General features: G+C 49.6%; 1 protein-coding gene across 1 annotated transcript in view; it reads right to left on the bottom strand.

Moving 5' to 3' along the window:
• Positions 1–4,027: 4,027 nt before the first annotated feature.
• The window catches only part of LOC128724649 (uncharacterized), a 99,789-nt gene continuing 85,553 nt past the window's right edge, over positions 4,028–18,263 (bottom strand). Inside the window, exons 4-6 of the mRNA XM_053818372.1 lie at positions 7,065–7,287; positions 5,929–6,024; positions 4,028–4,838 (exon numbers count right to left, since the gene is read on the bottom strand). Coding sequence (XP_053674347.1) covers positions 4,028–4,838; positions 5,929–6,024; positions 7,065–7,287 — 1,130 coding nt within the window. The remainder of the gene's footprint in view (positions 4,839–5,928; positions 6,025–7,064; positions 7,288–18,263) is intronic.

The raw sequence follows: 18,263 nt of genomic DNA on the forward strand, positions 1-18,263 counted from the left end.
TAGTCATGACCGAGTTTTGATTCTGTATTTATTAGTCACTGATGATACGATGAAAACAGCTTTTATTTAAATATATTTCGTCGTTTTCAAAATAGAAACACAAGGCAAAACAATTGGAATCGCTTAAAACGTTCGCTTCTCGTTTCGGCGTGCTAAAATAGTTATGATTTCCAAGATGGTCACGGGAAACTAAGAACCTGTATCAAGCATTCGTGTTATCAGCCATGTTATCACATCAGCCATTTATCATAACAACCAATCGGCATAACGACCAATCAAAATTTCTCGAACATGGAGGGCATTATCATTAAAGCCGATCGGCTTAAGCCGATAATTATCCGTGCGCGAGAGCGGGCTAGCTGATGAGCTTAGTCACATCACTCTCACCAAACGCGCGCGGCGTCTTTGCTGCATGATCTCCTGGTACTACTGTTCTCGGCTGCGGTGTAAAACTGCCGGTAGCTTTTCAGAAGAATTTTGCCGAAATTTGAAATATCCAAGCACATGAACCACCCGCGACGAAGGCACATTTGCCTCTGATCGTGAATTTTTGCTTTGGGCTCAGATTGTATTGGCAACAATTACTTATCACACGGCAGCTGCCTCGTGGGTGTGAGACAGAGAGAAACCAAACGGCCGAACATGACCGGTCGCAACACGAGAAGAAAGAAACGAACTCTCACTTGTTCTTGGCGGGCAACGTGATTGGACTAATCGATCAAGGTCGCACTATGGACTACTACGCTGGCTACGGAGGACATGTTTATTCACCACTTTGATTTTATTAAATTTCATCATCAAAATATAAGCCAACGTGTTGTTATCATTGATTAATATCACAGAAATATAATACACACCTAAAATGTACACAAAATAAATTCTTTACATGCAATGTAATAGTGTTAGCACTTTTATTATCCCATAAATTTTGGCCAAAAAGATCTCATAGTGCGCGCAGAACATCGCTGCCGATCGACGCCGGATAAACACGCCCCCTCAACGGTGATGATATGGATTGATAACGCCAGAGGGAGCCGGCAAGCAAATTGGCACACGCGTGGAAGCGAGAGAGAATGCATACCAGGCTGTTGACGTTGATGTTACCTCTGCAGCTCATGCTCTCCTGTTACTAAAGCTGGTTTTGGCAGTCAAATTTTGATGTCGAAAAATTTCTCGCTCGGAGGCTTTTTGCGAGGTCTTGCGTTTCGGATCGAGTTTCGTGAGCCGTGTATGGAAACGGATGCCCTTTTGTGGGGTTTGGGAGGTTTTGTCGATCTTTGTATAATATAATAAAATTCTCATATGCATATTTCAACTAATTAGGACTTTATTTTTATTTTTTAGTAAATATTTTCGGTGTTTTCAGCGAAATAAAAGACCGATATCCAATCTTATAAGCAGTTAAAGGAAGCATTCCAAGGGGGAAATTAAGTGAAAAAAGATCCAATGAGTTCTGGGAGGCGTATAGAGTTATACAAACATTCTTTTGTAATTTAATATACATTCGTTTATAATTTATTGATTCAAAATTCTTCAACAGATATTTTCTTTCCAAAATTCGCTTTGTGATATCAATTATAACTAGCGAATCATCGTAAAACAGTTGCAGTTTTTATACATTTTTAGCTCTATATTTATTTATATGTTTAGCCACACATAATATACAGCTACACATATTTTTCAACGGATATTTTCTTTCCAAACTTCGCTTTGTGATATCAATTATAATTAACTAATAATCATAAAACAGTTCCAGTTTTTATAAATTTTTAGCTCTTTATTTATTTATATTTTTAGCTACACGTAATATACAAAATATATGATAAGTATGCCGATAGATCATTCATTTATTTTGATTTTCTTGTTGTGATATCGCCACCAACTAGCCAGCCATCTTAAAACAAACCCAAACATCAAAAGAAGGAGTTAATTTTTATGAATTTATCGCTCTTTATTTCCTTTCATGCTCTTTGGTTACATATAAAATGAAAATATGATGAGTTAACATTCACCGACCGATCATCTCCGCTGGCTACGCTTCCATTCACGTTCCTCGCAATCCGGAAACACTTCCTTATCTGTCTACACGAATCCGTTGCTTTCGCAGCGCTAATATATGTATATATATATAGATCCTTTTTCGTTTGTGTCGCTATCCTCCTATGGTAGTTCGGATGAAAGCGCATAAGCCACTCTCTCACTCTCCCTCTGTCTCTCTGCCGTTTAACTCTGCAAAATAACACGTGCTCGCCTGGCGCCGGAAGGGCGTCAGTTAGGATTTGCAATTGCATTTCTGTTTCCGTTTGCTCTATGTTGTCCTCTAGGGCTTTTGCATTAAATTACTAACAATAAAACGCGCTACTAACTCTCGTGGCTACCGGTTCTACATTGGGGCGGGAAAGCGCGAAGTGTCCTTCGAACGTACCGGACACAAAGCAACAATGCTGTCACAAATGACTGTCCTTACGCGCAACACAAAGCTACACGCGTGTGTCCCGTCACGTGGGTTGGTAAAATATCGATAAAAAGGCACCAAAATGGTGCGCAAAATAAATTCGCTTACGCTAACGAGATGAAGTAAAACACGCACACGACTTAAACGCAACCCCACCGAACAAAAACAGACCATCATCTGCCCACGCCCGGGAAGGGAAAACACATAAACAAATGTTCCCACACCGAGCCACGGGATTCGGGATCCGCGGAAAAATTATAATATCGCGAAACCATAAAAATAAATGTTCGAATTTCGGAACCTCCGTTCGTCTATCGTTCCACCGGACCTCGAGGACGCGCCCTTTTCCGTCGTATGTCCTGCAATAGGTACCGGACCGTGGAAAAGCCCACCAGAGGGCCTGGAGGATGTTTTTCCGCTTCCTCACCCACCCATACATTACGCACACAGCAACAGCTCGCAGAAACGCACGCACACTAGCCGTAAATCTCTTTCCGCTTCCCGATTCCGCTTGTTTCATAATTCAGGCACATATTAAATTAAAAATTAATCTATTTCATCCCTACGTTCCGCTTCTCGCTATCGTCCTGTTTGTCCTCGTGCCGAACGAATCCGCTCCTGTCCGCTTCATCGACCAACGCAGGGTGGAGGAATTGGGGTGTTGGTCCGAATATCCTGACCGAAATTCGACTCTATTGTAAAGTGCTATTATGCGCTCGTTGAGGACCTGCACTGGTGTATGTGTGAACGTGTGTGTGGGTACGAATGAGTTTCCGATTCCTTTCCGGAGCACCGGTTCGGCTGGGCTAGTGCTATTTCGAAAATTTTCCTCCAGGATTAGCCACACCGTCCGTTCCCTCGGTTCGGTGGAAAGAATTCCGCCTGCGGTCTCTAATGGAGTGTGGCCTGGCGTGTGGCTGTGTGCGAGTGTCCTTGCTGGTGGCCGAGTGGCCGGCTGACCGGTTTCCTTCTTATTGTAGGCTTTATACACAGTGTCTATACAGTGCTACAGAAATCCCAAGTTACATGTTTAATGATTCAACGCTACCTAAAGCCGACCGTAACGGGTTGCCCTGGTCTCTCTCTATCTTTCTCTTCCTCTATCGCTCTCTCTCTCTCTGTGACTCTCGTTTTGCCTACATGTCCACCCGGTAGCTGGAAGCCGACGAGAAACTTTTACCACAACCCGCCGCACTGCACAAAAGGCGGGAAGGAAAAGTTCCAGCCCGCGGGTAGCGCGGTTTTGCGTTAGGCCACATGTGTCCTTCCGGACGCAGAAACTGTTCCTGCTGCTCCTGCCTGCCACCGTCCATAGCACACCGCCCGTCCGCGATAAGGCAACTTTCCGCGACCACATTAACGACGCATCCATGGGCCCGTGCGAGTGGCTCAAAAATACAACACAACACAAACAAAAAGAACTAGATTTTCATGGCTTATCAGGTTCGCGGGAGGCAGGGCACGAAAATTGGTGCACCACCGTGCTTCCGGTAACTGTGCACAGAACGGCTGGGGGTGGGAAAAAAGCACAAAATCATCACCCACACCACGGACGTGCACGTGGCGCACCTACTAGAGTGGCCCGGTGGTGACGGATGGCGTCGTCGTGGCTGCGGTGGCGGATTTACTGACCGGTATAACCGTGGCCAGCAGAGGCGTCGAGTTGGAGTTTAATAATGTACATGTGGCCCCACCGGGCTGCGTGTTCCCGTTGCTGGTTGTGTATACGGTCCTGCCGGATCCCGCCGCGGACGATTCGATCGCACCGGATATGGTAACAATCGTAACCAGATCCTTGGACCCGCTGCTGGCTGCTGGCGAGTGGCTCGTCGCGATGGGAACGATTCCAGCCGTGCAAGGCCTACTGTTGTTGCTGACGTTGCTGTTAACGTTGCTGGCGCTCGGTTCGCTGGACGTCGAGGGTTCCTCGCTGCCGGTATCAATTAGAGACACGTTGGGAATTGAATTTCGCTGGCGCGACTGCTCGACCGCCACCGAGGCCGTGGAGACGTTGCGCCGATCGTCGATTTTAATTATGGATGGTGCGTGATGGTTCGCCCCGGTCGAGTGGGTATTATCTTCGCTTATTAGGTCCGCGTCCTCCACCGTGCGTGGTTGAGATGGCCGCTGGGGTGCTTCGGCCACCGGCTGTGGTGGCAGTGCCGGTTGAAGGTGCACCGACCGGTAGCTGGGTGGAAGCGTACTATGGCCCTCGGAACCGTACGTTGGATTGGGTGAGCTGCTGACCGCTGGATCGCCACCCGGTGGCACGTTGTTGACGCTGCTGCTTGAACCACCCCCGACGGCACCGCTGATGATGCCACTGATGCCACCGAATATGCTGTTGCTGCTGCCGTTGTTGTACCGCGAGCTGAGTGGTATTCTGGAAGAGAAAGAGCGATAGTGTGCGCGTTATTATTTTGTGCAAGAAAGCAACGAAAGGCCGCGAATGAAGCGAATAGATTTATCTTTCGGTGGCCGATTCTGGCCTACTAAGCTCTTTTCTGGTTTAAAGGGCTGCTGTGTTGATAAGAGCCAGTTCGCTGTTGGCACCATGGCAACGCTCAACACTTCATTCCAACGGCTGCGTCACTGCGGCTCGTTTTCGGAGGGATGGTGGAGATTAAACGTCCAATCATTGCCTGCGCATAATTAATGCCACCGGCGATGCGAACAATTGGCCGCGGAAAGGTCGACCACCATCAAGGTGGAGGCGTGAAACGAGCTCGAACGTAAATTACGAAAAACCGTTAAAATATACACTCATTGTAAATTGTCGCTGATCGAAAATCAGCAGCATCAGGGGGTTGTTGGCCATCCGGCTCGTTTGGCAACACTGCCCATTTGGGGTGGACATTTTCGCTATCTTTCTCGCTTTTTCAACAAGCAACACGAGTCCGATGGAATGGAAAAAGTTAATTAAAGCCAACGATTAAAATATGTCATCAATATTGAATCAGCGCATCGGATCGAAACATCAATTAAACGTGCCAGCTAGCCCGGTTCCAGGTACGTGGCGCCGGAAAATTGCATTTTGTGGTCCAGCGCTTGATCCTGCATCGTGACGAGGTGAAACAAAATGAAGCGAAAGCAAAAAAAACCTTCCCAAAATAATCACCGTAATTGCATACCGTGCTTACGTTGAGAGGATAGGATTTGCAACCAATATATTCTGTACTGCTTTTTTGTTTTCTTCGCTGTGTAATTCGATTCCATTCCATGCTGATGCAGAAATCACCAGCCACTATATGCCTAATGTAATTGAGCCTGCAGTTCCCAGTTTCGCTGATAGGCCAGCGGTTCCATCTTCGGGCCGAAAGACAAATCAATTACGCCGAGTAAATAGCACTGAGTGTGTCAGACCACACACACACACATCTCCCCAACCACACCGGTCGGCCCTTAATGGGAGGCACTTCGTCTTCGAGCCCCTGCGGGGGGGGTGCTCCAGAATTCCAGGAAAATACACTCACCTCAGCAGGCTTCCCACGTTGGAGCGATAGGTCGGTGGCGGAGAGGCCGTACTTCGCATCCTTCCTGACTGTCGGTCCCGGTCCAGAAGCAGCAATCTACAGTGGCCAAGCAGCGCCCAATAAGGAGAAAGAGAACGAGAGAGAGAGTGTGAGAAAAAAATACATACACACACGCACATCCATGTATATCCTTTAATTCAGAACCCAACCCCGAAAGCCAGCCATTCGCGTGGCCAACCACCCATTTCGGTAAGGACACTCTCTTCCGCAAGGACACACTCCCCAACGCGGCTCGGGTGATGATACGTTTCTATCATTCCATTAAGGACCCACTCGCGCCAGAGGTGAGAGACATACGTTCGTATATTCCTTGCTTTTGCGCTTTCGCTTTCGCTTTTTTTTCCGCCCAGTAAAGCCCGCGATTCGTTTTCCGCTTCCGTGCGCGCCCGGCTCTATTCCGGTGGATTTCGTGCCGCATCGCACTACGTAATTGAGATAAATGTGGCCCGACACGACCCGGGTAATTACTGGCCATGTTTCAGGTGTCGGAGTCGAGGGAAAGAGCGTACGCCTCTCTCCACGTGACCAGCTTCTTCTTGCCCGCTGAGAACGCTTCTAATCGGGATGGTATTTATCCGGCACCCGGGTCGTGCAATGGTTTTAATTTGTAATTACATTATTCAAAACGCATCGCATTCGACGAGGTGTAATAATCGCCCCGGTAATGGTTCATTCTAACACACACCACGCCATTTATAGCCGTGGGTCTAAATCCGCATGTCGCGCACGAAAATTGCGCACTGACGCGTCAAAAACAACGACAAACCGGGACAGTTCGGATGAGGTTTATCGGTTGCACTGATATCCACTCCCGAAGTGCGTTTGTGGGCGTCAAAGCCACTGGCACTAGCGAGATAAACGGAACGGAATTGATCGAGAGAAACAGGAGGGCCCAGCTTGTGGCCGGTTTTGTCACTTGTGTGTTCAGCTCGCGCGAGATTAGGTTGCGGAATTTCCCACATCGACATTGGCGGAAGTTAATGCACGTGATTTATCGCGCGCGGGATGCATTTTGTTGCCGCGTGTCACAAATTGAGGTTATTGCAAGGGATGCGCCCACCCTGGCGCCGACTCACCTTAATCTGTATTCCTGCATGCTAGCCTGGTACGATGGTGGTGGTGGCCTGTGCTGGAACTCGGGGTAGAGAAGCCCGTGCGGGGTGCTTCCACCCCGTCCGCAAGGCCTCCGCGAGCAGCGTCCCAAATCGACCGTGGAACCGAGCCCTAGGCAGGGCGGTGCACCCGGTGCAGTCATACGCCACGCTGCACCACTGACTGTCACTAGAATCACTCCAACACCTGTGGATTAAAAAGCGAGAGAAAGAGAGAGGATGAGAATGTGGTGGATGGAAAGAGGGAGAGAGAGAGAAATAAAGGGAGATAGGGCCGAATTAATGAAGATAATACACAAATGAAGCCATCGTCAACAGGCGATCACCGTGAAGGTGGGCCTGGAAAGTTTGTCCTTTGCCGCCGGGAGAAGGAATGGGAAAATTAAAACTTCCCCATCAATTCAATCAACACTTCCGGTTAGGGGAGGTGGCCACAGGAAAGGGGGGATGGAGAAGGATGAATTTTGCAACAATACGTAAGCCGCACATTAAAACCGATGGAATTCTAATGAGCATCATGGTGGGCACGGTGGTAGTACACACCTCAACATAAACAGCGCTCGCTCGCGCGCTCCATAAAATCGGGACACGTCAGGACGACATAAAAAAGCGTCCGGAAACGGAACGTATATCGGAACGGAAGTCCGCACCGCCAGCACCTCGTGTACACGGGACGGGAAAGTTTTTTAATTAAAATGTTAATTTTCCGGCAGCACCCTAGCGCCCACGATCGCGGGCTATTTGTCTCATTCTTTTCTGGCTTTAAATTTTGCATTTCCATGTACGGGAATTGATTTCGGTGCCGCCGTAGGTGGCGGCACGCGGATTTGTTTTGTTCCCGCGTGGGAGGTGGAATTTGGAGCTCCTTCCACGTGGGTGGACGGGATTTAATCGCTCGGTGGTGTATTTTAGCCCACCCCCTGACTGGCGAATGTCCTGCGAGCGCAGGGAGAATCAGTGGAGAGAGAAAAAAAAACGCGACATTAATTATAATCCTTATTTTATCCTTCCTTTCAGCGGGGCTTATTTATTGATGGCACGCTGGAAAAGCTTTCGCGTATTTTTTTTCTTCCTCTCTCTCTCTTTTCTTCGTATCCATCATCTAGCCTCTTGAAGGTGCTTTGCTTCCAATTTCCTTCCGCTGGGTATTTATTTTTTTTCGGCTCGCTCTTACGCTTCCCTTGCTTTTGTGCCAGTTCATGACTTTATGCCTGTCGACACCTCGCACTCGTGCCGGTCCCGCTCAGGAAGTCATTATTCTTGCCCTTCATCTAAGGATCTCTTTCCCTACTTTTTTTCCCTACTTTTTTTTCTCCCTAAACCACCCACCCACACCACTCATTCACTCGCGCTCGCAAGGCTCATTTTGCTTGAGCAATTTTCAATTGATGGACCAGATTTTTTTTTATCCCCCCTCCTTCGTCCATTCTTTCACACTCCGTGCCTTTTTTTCTCATCTTTCCCATCCATGCTCTCTTGATGGCTTGAATGAAAAAGGGAAATTTAATTCAATACATCGCTCTCGCTGTGCGCTCTCGGTGAAGTGGCCGAGATTTTTCTTCATCTTTCATCCGCCCATCACGCCGTTATCGGACGGGTACAGACTCGCGGCCATCCTTGTCACGGGGATGGGTAGGTTGGCATGCGTTCCATCGTTCGTACGGCTTCACCCGCAACCGGGCGCAGGGGGCGAAATTAATAATAATCATCATCAACCTCGGCGGGCTCGAAATTCCCACCGAAGGCATGCTTCCGGAGGGCCCAAGTCCGAGATTATTTCGCGCTATCTCTTGCTTTCTCAACCGTCCCGCTATCGGACGTCTCATCGCAAGAAATCGCACCCAAAAATGCCACAGGCCGTGGCCGTGGGCAGAAAATTCCTTCCCATTCACGGCATCCCCAGCTGGAGCCCCAAACGCATAGCGCACAAACCTCCACACGCCCACGCACAGAACACAAAAGAAAGGTCGAAATTGTTCGTGAAAATGATCACCACGCTCCGGCGATGGTGATGAAGATGATGAAAATGAAAATTTTATCCGCCTGCCTGGCTTGCAAGGGACGGAGCCATTCGCAGGACGAAATAAGAAAAACCCCGGATGAGAGGATGAGAAATGACGAGAAATTCCCGCAGCGTGTGAGAAAAAAAAAAGCGAAAACCTATTCTAAAGTCAATTGGAACACGAAATTTTATATTGATTTCCCGATCCCGAATCCCACTCTCTCCATTTGGGGTGGGCATTAACGCCAAATGTCTCGCGGAAAAGTGATTCTTTTCGACGGTTTTGTCAGACTGTGTGTGTGTGCGGTTTTGGTCCACCCCCCTAGGTTCCCCCAACCGGTGGTGGAAAACATAATTCATTCAACCTCGACGGTCGGTTCGGAATCGCCCGAACACCGCGAACGTGATGGTGATACGCTAACGGGGCGCGTCCTTTGCGGTCGTTCGGTCACGAATTCCGAACTTACAGGGATAATTGAATCGGAATTTATGCCGCAGACAGGTGATTGCCATTTTATCATCTTTATCGGAATTTATTTGACTTGTTACCCGTGACGTGGCAAAGGCTTTCCCGCGGGAAGAACGACCACTTTCACCGTGAACCGTGAGCCCGTGTGTGTGTGTGTGTGTGTGTCATAGCAGATTTATTGGCACCGTTTCTCGGGGTGGCTTAACTCGTCCTGTCACCGAAACGCTAAAGGAACCACCAGGAATGGTCCCACAACGAGGGAAGAAATCCCGAAGTAACTCCCCAACAGCACCAAAAAAGCGTCTGTTGTACCTAAACCGATAAAAAGAAGGAAAAAGCTCGCAAACTGGCCCACAAAAAAAAAGAACGGGTGGCAGCCCTTCGCGGAGTTCGAGAGCCAAGAGTTTGGTGCCGGAAAAACACCCAACGGGAATGCGCTGGAATGTTCATTCATAAATCATGACGTTTGGTAACCCTCTCTCTCTCTCTCTAGCCCCCAAAATGGAGGGAAAAACCACCCTTTAAACCACACCACCCTACGCCTGTTGGGGTTGCGAAAGTGGAAGCACAACGGGCAGGATGCCGGCTGCAAAATGGAAATCCACATGTTCGCAACAAATCTTCACGCAATCCGGCGGTACGAAAGGGAGCGTTAGTTCCGCAGCCGTTTAGGGTCTTTTTTTCGCTCTCCTTCTGGAGGCAGCCACAATCGAGAGCAGCTTTTAGTTACATACATCTAACCGGTATGTGTGTGTGTGAGAGAGTGTGTGCGCTTTTCTCGCCAGAACAACCGGAATTAAGTTTGTCATCCTAATTGATGGCTCTTATGTGTTCGCTTTTCTCCCAGCACACAATGGCCGGGTTGGGGTCAATCTGCGGTTAGCCACGATTACACGCAAGCTTGCAGCCCTTTTTACGCATAAATAACAAAAACTACCCCCTCCCTTCCATTCACGGCGATGTTTCGAACTAATCACCAATTTAATCGCCCTTTTACGACGTCCTCCGGCTTTTGCCGATTCTAAAGGAACCAGCTACCAGGTTCGTAAATTGCATTCAGTGCGGTTGTGAGAAAATCTCCCACGACCCACGTCTGCTCGGTGCACCTCTGTAACGACTTCCCGGTTCCCAGCGACAGTTGCCGAGGAACATATGCCACCCGACAAGACGGACTAGTTCGTCATTGCACAATTGCGCTAATCGGCCACACCAGGTTGAGAGAGGTTCACCAGTTTCGCCAGTTTCGCCTTCACTCGAACTGTCACACGCGACACGCTGCACATAAATCATAATCAGCGCAAACAAAAGGGCACCCCCATTTGCGTGCCGTGAACCATTCCTTCCTCTCTCGAAGGGCAGCATCTTCGGGGAGGGACATGGTGAGTCTCATAAATCATAACACCGCACATTTTCCCAAGGCCCGTCTTTCTCGAGCCGGGTGTCGGTGTCATTTACGACGCCCGGCCCGGTTTGGCGCGTTAGGAGAACCTACGAAGTAAAGGGGTGGCCAGACCGTTAGGAGTTGGGGAAAGAGCTATCTTACCAACGAAGGGGGGGGGGCCGCCTCACGGGAATGCATCACACGAATTGGTACAGCCGTCGCTCAAAGCGATCGGTTCGGCTGGTCCGATCGATTCGAGGTTTTACTTTCGCTTTCGACATCGCTTGGAATCGAGCCCGAGGTGATTGAATGAAGTACAGCATCATTACAACACGAGTTTCCATGGGGAGAGCACATTTGAATGGTGCCACGGACGATGTAAGCGAACCGATGTAAAAGGAATTGATTTTTTACACCCGCTGTTAGCGGCTCGTTTTATGCAAGACGAGAGCATTGGTAAAAATCGATGGCGATTTACAAACGAAATTATCGCAGGGTGAATTAGCGACCTTCGTTAGTGCCGATTTTCTGCCTCATCAGCACGAAATGCGGAAATGCGCTCTAGAAACCTTCGACCCACACATGTAAACCACGCGTTTTGCGTTGGATGCACCGTTGCATACGACAGTGAAGTAGGTCACACTGCGAGTGCATACGTATCCAGATCGGCCGAGGGAATGCCGCTGGAGAGCCAAAAGGGCTTCCATTTTCCTAGCAGAAAGGGCGCCGTTTCGTTTCTTGATATGGTTTCCGATGCGGAAGCAATTGTAAAATTGGACCGAAAACCTTGTTACAGCGGCACCGTGAAATGCGAAACTGCTGCCTACTGCGACTCTGGTTCCGGGAAAATCGGCATTATCAATGTACGCTTTGATTCTACAGCACGGTAACGAGGGTAACGCACCAGTAACGGAACGTTACCGGTAACGAGACCTCGCCAGCCCGCCGAATCCGTAATCGACCATTTCCTGGTACGGCGCCACGGCTTCCTCATCATGTGTGCGCTCCTTCTCGGAGAGCCATTTACGGATGCTTTTGAGGTTGCCGAAATGCAATCCGTTTCCCTCGGCTCAGCTCGCCCAGAATGTGCCCGCACGCGTGGGTTGGGAGGAAAAATTACTGCTAAAAGCATTGTAGGAAGGGTTTTGTGTGTGTGTGTGTGTGTGTGTGCTCCGCTTTTATTCACCGAACGAGTGAACATAACGAGCGAATTGCGCTTCACCTGCAACTCCAACCCAGGGCATGGGGAGTTTGCCTCAAAAACCGGGTCACGGCGGCGTGAAATATGAAAGGGAGCAAAAAGGCGCCCCCCATTTTTTTTTTGCTCCCAAGGGAAGATTTAAGATGCAGCCCGATTAGCACCGATCGCCGGCGGGATGATGCCGGGATATTGATGGTATTCCGCCCCGCGTGCGTGTGTGCTTGGCCATTTGGAAGATCAATCGGGCACCCGAGGAGCAGAATGAATCGCACCGCCACAACGCTGCCCGGAAAAAAGGGTGCTAGCGCGAGTGCTTTTCCTATCGCCTTTGCACACACACCTGCGGAGAAATCCGCCTTCCCATGGGTCCGAGGGACCGCGCGTTTTCTTTCCCTTGCGCCACATCGAATGGAAATGGAACAATTAGTTTAATGGACTTTCGTTTTATTACACTTTCCACCCATCGATGGATCTCTCGAACGCAGCGCGCCCAAGAACGCCCATGCTCTCGCCGCGTGGAGGAAAATGGCCGGGATTAAGGGGCAATAAATTCCACGAGAGGCCATCCGGACACGCCGGTTTGCGCCGATCGAGCGCCGATGCATTCGCTTTGGCGTTGGTCGAAGAAAAACCCTCGACCGGTTGGTTGGGGGAAAGAAAAGGGCCCGATTGTTTACCGGTGGAAAATGGCCCCGTAATTAAGAGCAATCACGGGAAGGAGCGCAAGTTTACCGGGCTATCGATCGCACCGCACCGGGTTGGCAGCGGGATTAAATGCGGGAAACTGCACAAGTCGCTAAGTCGGCCAGCGATGCAAAGCGAAAACCATCCATCCGGGTACGCCGGTCGTTGCGTTTAAAGCGCCACGGGAAACAGGGAACGCGTGTTGTGGCAAGGTAATGTTGCCGCGTTCACTGCATTTCATTTCATTTTCCCTTCGGCGACCAACGGGAATGTAGAACACGCCAGCCGAGGTGGCTTTAATGCAATGCACGCACTGTTTGAATTCTTAATTAAGCTGACGCGAAAGGCAACCAATCGCATGGGGGGCAAACAGCTAGAGAATGAAAAAACAACCAACCCGCGCTAAATTATTCAACCACTAAAACCTAACCCCAAATCGCAGGACGATCATACCCAAACGCTCCCAACGCCTGGAACGCAGGCCGTCCCGTTGCTGGCTTGGGTGAAATATTATTCTAATAAATCCAGGAAACCGTGCATCGATTAAACGCTCATTATTGCCGTCATTCGGGCGCGAAATGCAACCGAAACCGGGCATGGTGCGCCCTTTCGCATACGGATTCGCTAGGCGTGTGACCCGACGTCACGCAACCGCTTCCTGGGCCCACGCATTCGTGCCCACTAATTAGGCATCCGTGATTCCGAAATCACTGCCCAAGCGCCCGACGGTGATTCGCGGGCCGTGGTTCGACCGCAAAACCGGGAGAGTTTGTTATTGTGGCGCCGTCCCCCCCAGGATGTGTGGTCGCGATGGCTCGCTAGATTGATTCAAATTCATGACGATGCTCTTGCGCTGCAGCAAAACCACCGGGAATGCGGGAAAAGCATGCGCTTTCGCTCGCATTAGAATGCGTCCTCCCACCGTCCTGTGACCACATTTATGTCGTTAAAAATGGCACGTCCAATAAATATGTGGAAACCACCGAGAGTCATTCGTTAAGCGGCTTTCCCGCTCCGAAATGCGGTAATTAGAATGTAAGCCGCGCCCGTGGTGTCGGATACCATCGGTGGGGGAGGAAAACTGCACACCGATGGTGCACGGCTTTTCCGATTCGATCCCGACCCTCTCGGGAAATGGTGGCCTTTTTTTTGGTGTCCAGTGTTTCCAGTGTCACGCGGTTGGGGGAAAATTGCATATGCAAAAGCTTCACGTGACGTGGCGATGCATCCTACGCGACCCTCTCTCGGGAGGTCCGAATTAAAGGGCATCGTACAATATGCCGATTGGATGCTCTCCGATAGGCTTTAAATGGTGGAAAAGGACCACTGGTCGCCATGGAGTGGTTGCTACTGGAGAATGGGTTTTATGAAAGGGCGCTACCTGGAACTGTGCTCGAAGTCGACGTCGCTTTGCCAATCAAACGAGAAAATGCTTCAGGGAATGTCCCTTCAATAGCCCTCTGCCCGTTTGGGGATCGGATTTCAGCGTACCGGACGCGTTCATGTCCTCAGACCCACTTTTCGAACCAAAGCCACATGACGCCGGGAACCGTGCCACACGGGAAGATGGAGCATCGAGTGCATGAATGGAGAGTAGAAGAAAAAAAACATCCCCTTCGTTCCATGCATTTGCTTCCCCCAATCGTTCCCAATCGCGGGAAAGATGATCCTTGAATGATTTCACTCCACCGGCTGGAAATTGCAACAAAATTGCATCCTTGACGATAAGCCAACAATGGTGGGTTGGTTTAGGAAAAGTAAGCTGTTTGCAAAGCGGAAAAGGAAGCGAAATCGAAGACGTGCAGCGGAGTGGAGCCTGCAAACGCCAACGTCAACGAATCGCCCGGTTTCCTCTCCGTGCGCCTGATGGCTTCCACTGACTGATGATGTTGCAAATGATGATGATGTACGGATTGATGATTATGGGATCGCCATCCTGGCGTGGCACCGTGGCGTGTTACAAAGCGAACGCTATGGTAAACGATTTCTGTTTCTTTTTTCACGGAATGGAGGCAAAAAAAAACACTATTTGCCTCTAGGAAGCCAAGCAGGGGTGGAAAAAAATGAAAAAGTTCGTCTGCAGAGCGGCGATATCTTGTTTGAAATTAAATTTTAATACACCGCCATGGATGAATGGAAATTGCTTTTGCAATTCACTCGGCGAACGCGGAAAAGCAGGAAAACTTTGTTCGCGGGCGAAAGGAGCGAATATTTTCCCGTTCGAAAGAGGAGCCAAATCAAAGTGGATTAACAATGCGACAGGTCTTCGGTAACGGTCGGAAGGAACTGGCGTTAAATTGGTAATTTTATGTGTAACAAAAAACAATCGCTTATAGGCATTCCTTGGTCTTAAAGGAAATCGTTATTAGGCGATTCCCATTCAATATCTCATTCGCTCGCACACAAATGGCTTGTGGGGGAGGAAAAACAAAAGAAAAACTCACGCCACCATCATTCCCATCGCAACAACCACGGCCTACTGCGCGCCGGCGAGTGAACGTTTTCCCGCAGCCCTGGTCAAAGCATCCTGTGATGGGCTCATCAAACGATTGCACGCCATCGCAACATCCTTGCCATTCGCACCAGCGGCCAACGGCGCAGGGAATCTCAAGCAGCTCGTAGCATTATCGGCGAACGGCGCGTTAACAACAGACCGGTGGATTATTATACGGTTCAGTTAGCAGCGATTATGCTCAAGTGAGCAATTCTACAATCGTGTACCGCTCTCTCTCTCTCTCGTTTCCTTTCAGCGATTTCAAATCCTCTTCCACGGCCATTTACGTTTGAACATAAACCATGCCTTGCCGTTCCGAGGCTCACCGAGAGGGCTGACCGAACGAGCTGGAACACGGAACGGAAACGCAGCATCGCAGCGCAGGAAATGCAAACGGCTAGAAACAAAAATCCCCACCGAACCGGCAACGTACGGAAGCGCGATAGTGAAGGAAAAACTGGGTGGTTGTGGAAGGAAAACCCATCCACACGGTGCCACGGTGGTGGTGGTGTATATTCACGCGAGCGCACTCGTTATCATTATTGCATTTTAAATTGAAACCATAAATTTTCGACTCCTTGCTGGCGATGGCGCACACCCGCGGAAACGCTCCCGAAACGAAGTGTTCCGGAAAGGTTTCGGAAAAGCGCGGCAGTAAAAATTTTGGCCACGACACGCGCCACGGGGTGTCCGAAGCGCGAGAGAATGGGAAAGGGCACGAAAAAATTGCAACATATTTATCATCCTAGGCTTGCGCGGGCACCGTTTTCCGTGGCGGTTTTCGCGCCCCTTTTTTACGGCACACCCCATTCGCCGCTGCTTAGAGCTGCAGCGGTAGCAGCAGCTCGTGCTTTTCCGTTGGCGAATTTGCGTTCCAACCGGCACCGACCTGGGGGGGGTTTCGGTTTTATTTGCCTCTTATGTCGTACACCCACACAGCCAAGGGTTTACGATTAGCGGAATGCCTGTTCGCTTCGGCTCGGCGAGGGAAATTCATTTTCAAAACAGTTTAGACGCTTAAGAGGATTTTCGGGGGCATGATCGAGAGGATTAAAGGACTCTCGGAGCCGTGGCTTAACGGACTCACGCGATGTACTTAGTGTTTGTTGTGCCGCTAAAGGGGCTTTACGCCGAAGAATAACTGCCGCCCGGGATGCAACGCGTGTGAAAAAACGTGTCCTTGCGGCGTGTCTTAACTGATCGGAACGGGCCGGTCATTCAAACGGCCGTATGTGACCGTATAAAATTCAAATCACTCTCCAATTTTTGAGCAATTTCCGGGCAATTTTTTTCCTTTTCTACCAATGATGCTGGGTACGGTACCCATCCATCATGTGAAGCTCCGTGTGATCCCGGACACGGATCAATATTTGCAGTATCCGTTCGCCGTTTGGAGTGAGAGATACACATACACATTCCCGGAGAAAAAAAAATGGCAAACGACTCACAAAATGGGAAACCGCAAACAAATTTGAATATCACGAGTCCTCCTGGTCAACAAACAGCCTTAGGGGTAGATTTGATTTTTTGTACTCTTCTCTCTCTCTCTTCTCTCGGATGGAGTGTCCAGCTCGATTGTCCTTTTCTGCCTCGAGTTTTTTACCGACTATCCGTCCGCTTCGCACCAAGGTCAGTACCGATCGGATTCGCCTCTCGTGTGTGCAGGTGGCCCGGAAGGGTCCTTGACACGATACCCCAAACTAGAGAACCGAACTCTGGTGGTAGAACTGGCCACATCGAGCGTAGCCGGAGAAAAAAAAAACGGAGCCCACCCTAAAGAAAGCGACTTACACCGTGGGCCCATTTCACGGCAACGCCAGCGCAATCTGCGGCGAATAAAAACTAAATCCGATTTGCGGATGCTTTTTTGGCACGAATAATTCTATCGCAACGCCTGCACAACCACCGGCCGTGCGCCCTCGGTGCGATCCGGAACCTATATCCGGAAGCTATGTTTTTTTCGTCGTTCTTTTTTTTTTTGCACGCGGCCGCTTCGCTTCTTCTTAACCAACCCCGTGATCGTCCACGGGCGTTCACGGAAAACCCGTGGCAGTGGCAAAACTGCACCGAATTGGCCTTTTTGGTCCTTCAACGGCAGAGAAGATTTATCTCTCGCTGCGTCGCTGTACCGGAGAGCTTTTGTTTTTTTTTACGGTCTGTGACAGAACGACGTAGCAAAAAAAAAAGCACAGAACCAGATACCACCAACTTAGTGGATTGGAGTCGTAATGCTCGTTTGGGAGCGAGTGGAGGATTGCCGCCCTTTTTATTTTTTGTCCGTCCGTAAGCTGCCAAGACACACGCACACAAACCCACGCAAAATGGCATTGTAGAAAGCCAACGACACGTAAAAAAAGCCAAACAATTTTTTTCCACCCCTGATTCCGGACAATGGGTCCGGGAAGCTTCCCAGCGGCTCAGACAGTGTTGTTTTCCATGCCAAGCACGCGAGGATGCTGAGCTTTAGCTTGTTGTCGGAGGCGCTTTGCGAGTGTGCTTTTTTGTGTTGAAAAATCAACAAACGCGAGACACAATTTATTCATATTCTAGCGACACTCTCGTGAGTAGGATAAAAACACGTGAAACACGGGAAACCCCTTTTCGGTGCCGGAGCGCTTATCGTAGAAACAGGTGAGTTGGCGGTGGCGAAAAAAAAAGAACCCCACGACAGCCGACATTAAATTGATCTGATCGATTTGATAACGCAATCAATCTCGCGACACGAGAAACCTCCACCATCGTCACAACGAGCGACCTGTACGTCCTTGAAATCCGTCACCTTTGCGAAAGGGTTGCTGCCGAGGTGTTTCCCAACGTTCGGACCCACACTTTCCCACACACTGCCCACTCCGATCCACCCTCTCCTATTCAATGTGACCTCGTCTCTAGCGCGGCCATATATGCTGATTGGAGGGCGATTATGTTCAGCGTA

This window comes from Anopheles nili, chromosome 3 (genome assembly GCF_943737925.1).
Source record: "Anopheles nili chromosome 3, idAnoNiliSN_F5_01, whole genome shotgun sequence".
In the NCBI taxonomy this organism is placed as follows: domain Eukaryota; kingdom Metazoa; phylum Arthropoda; class Insecta; order Diptera; family Culicidae; genus Anopheles; species Anopheles nili.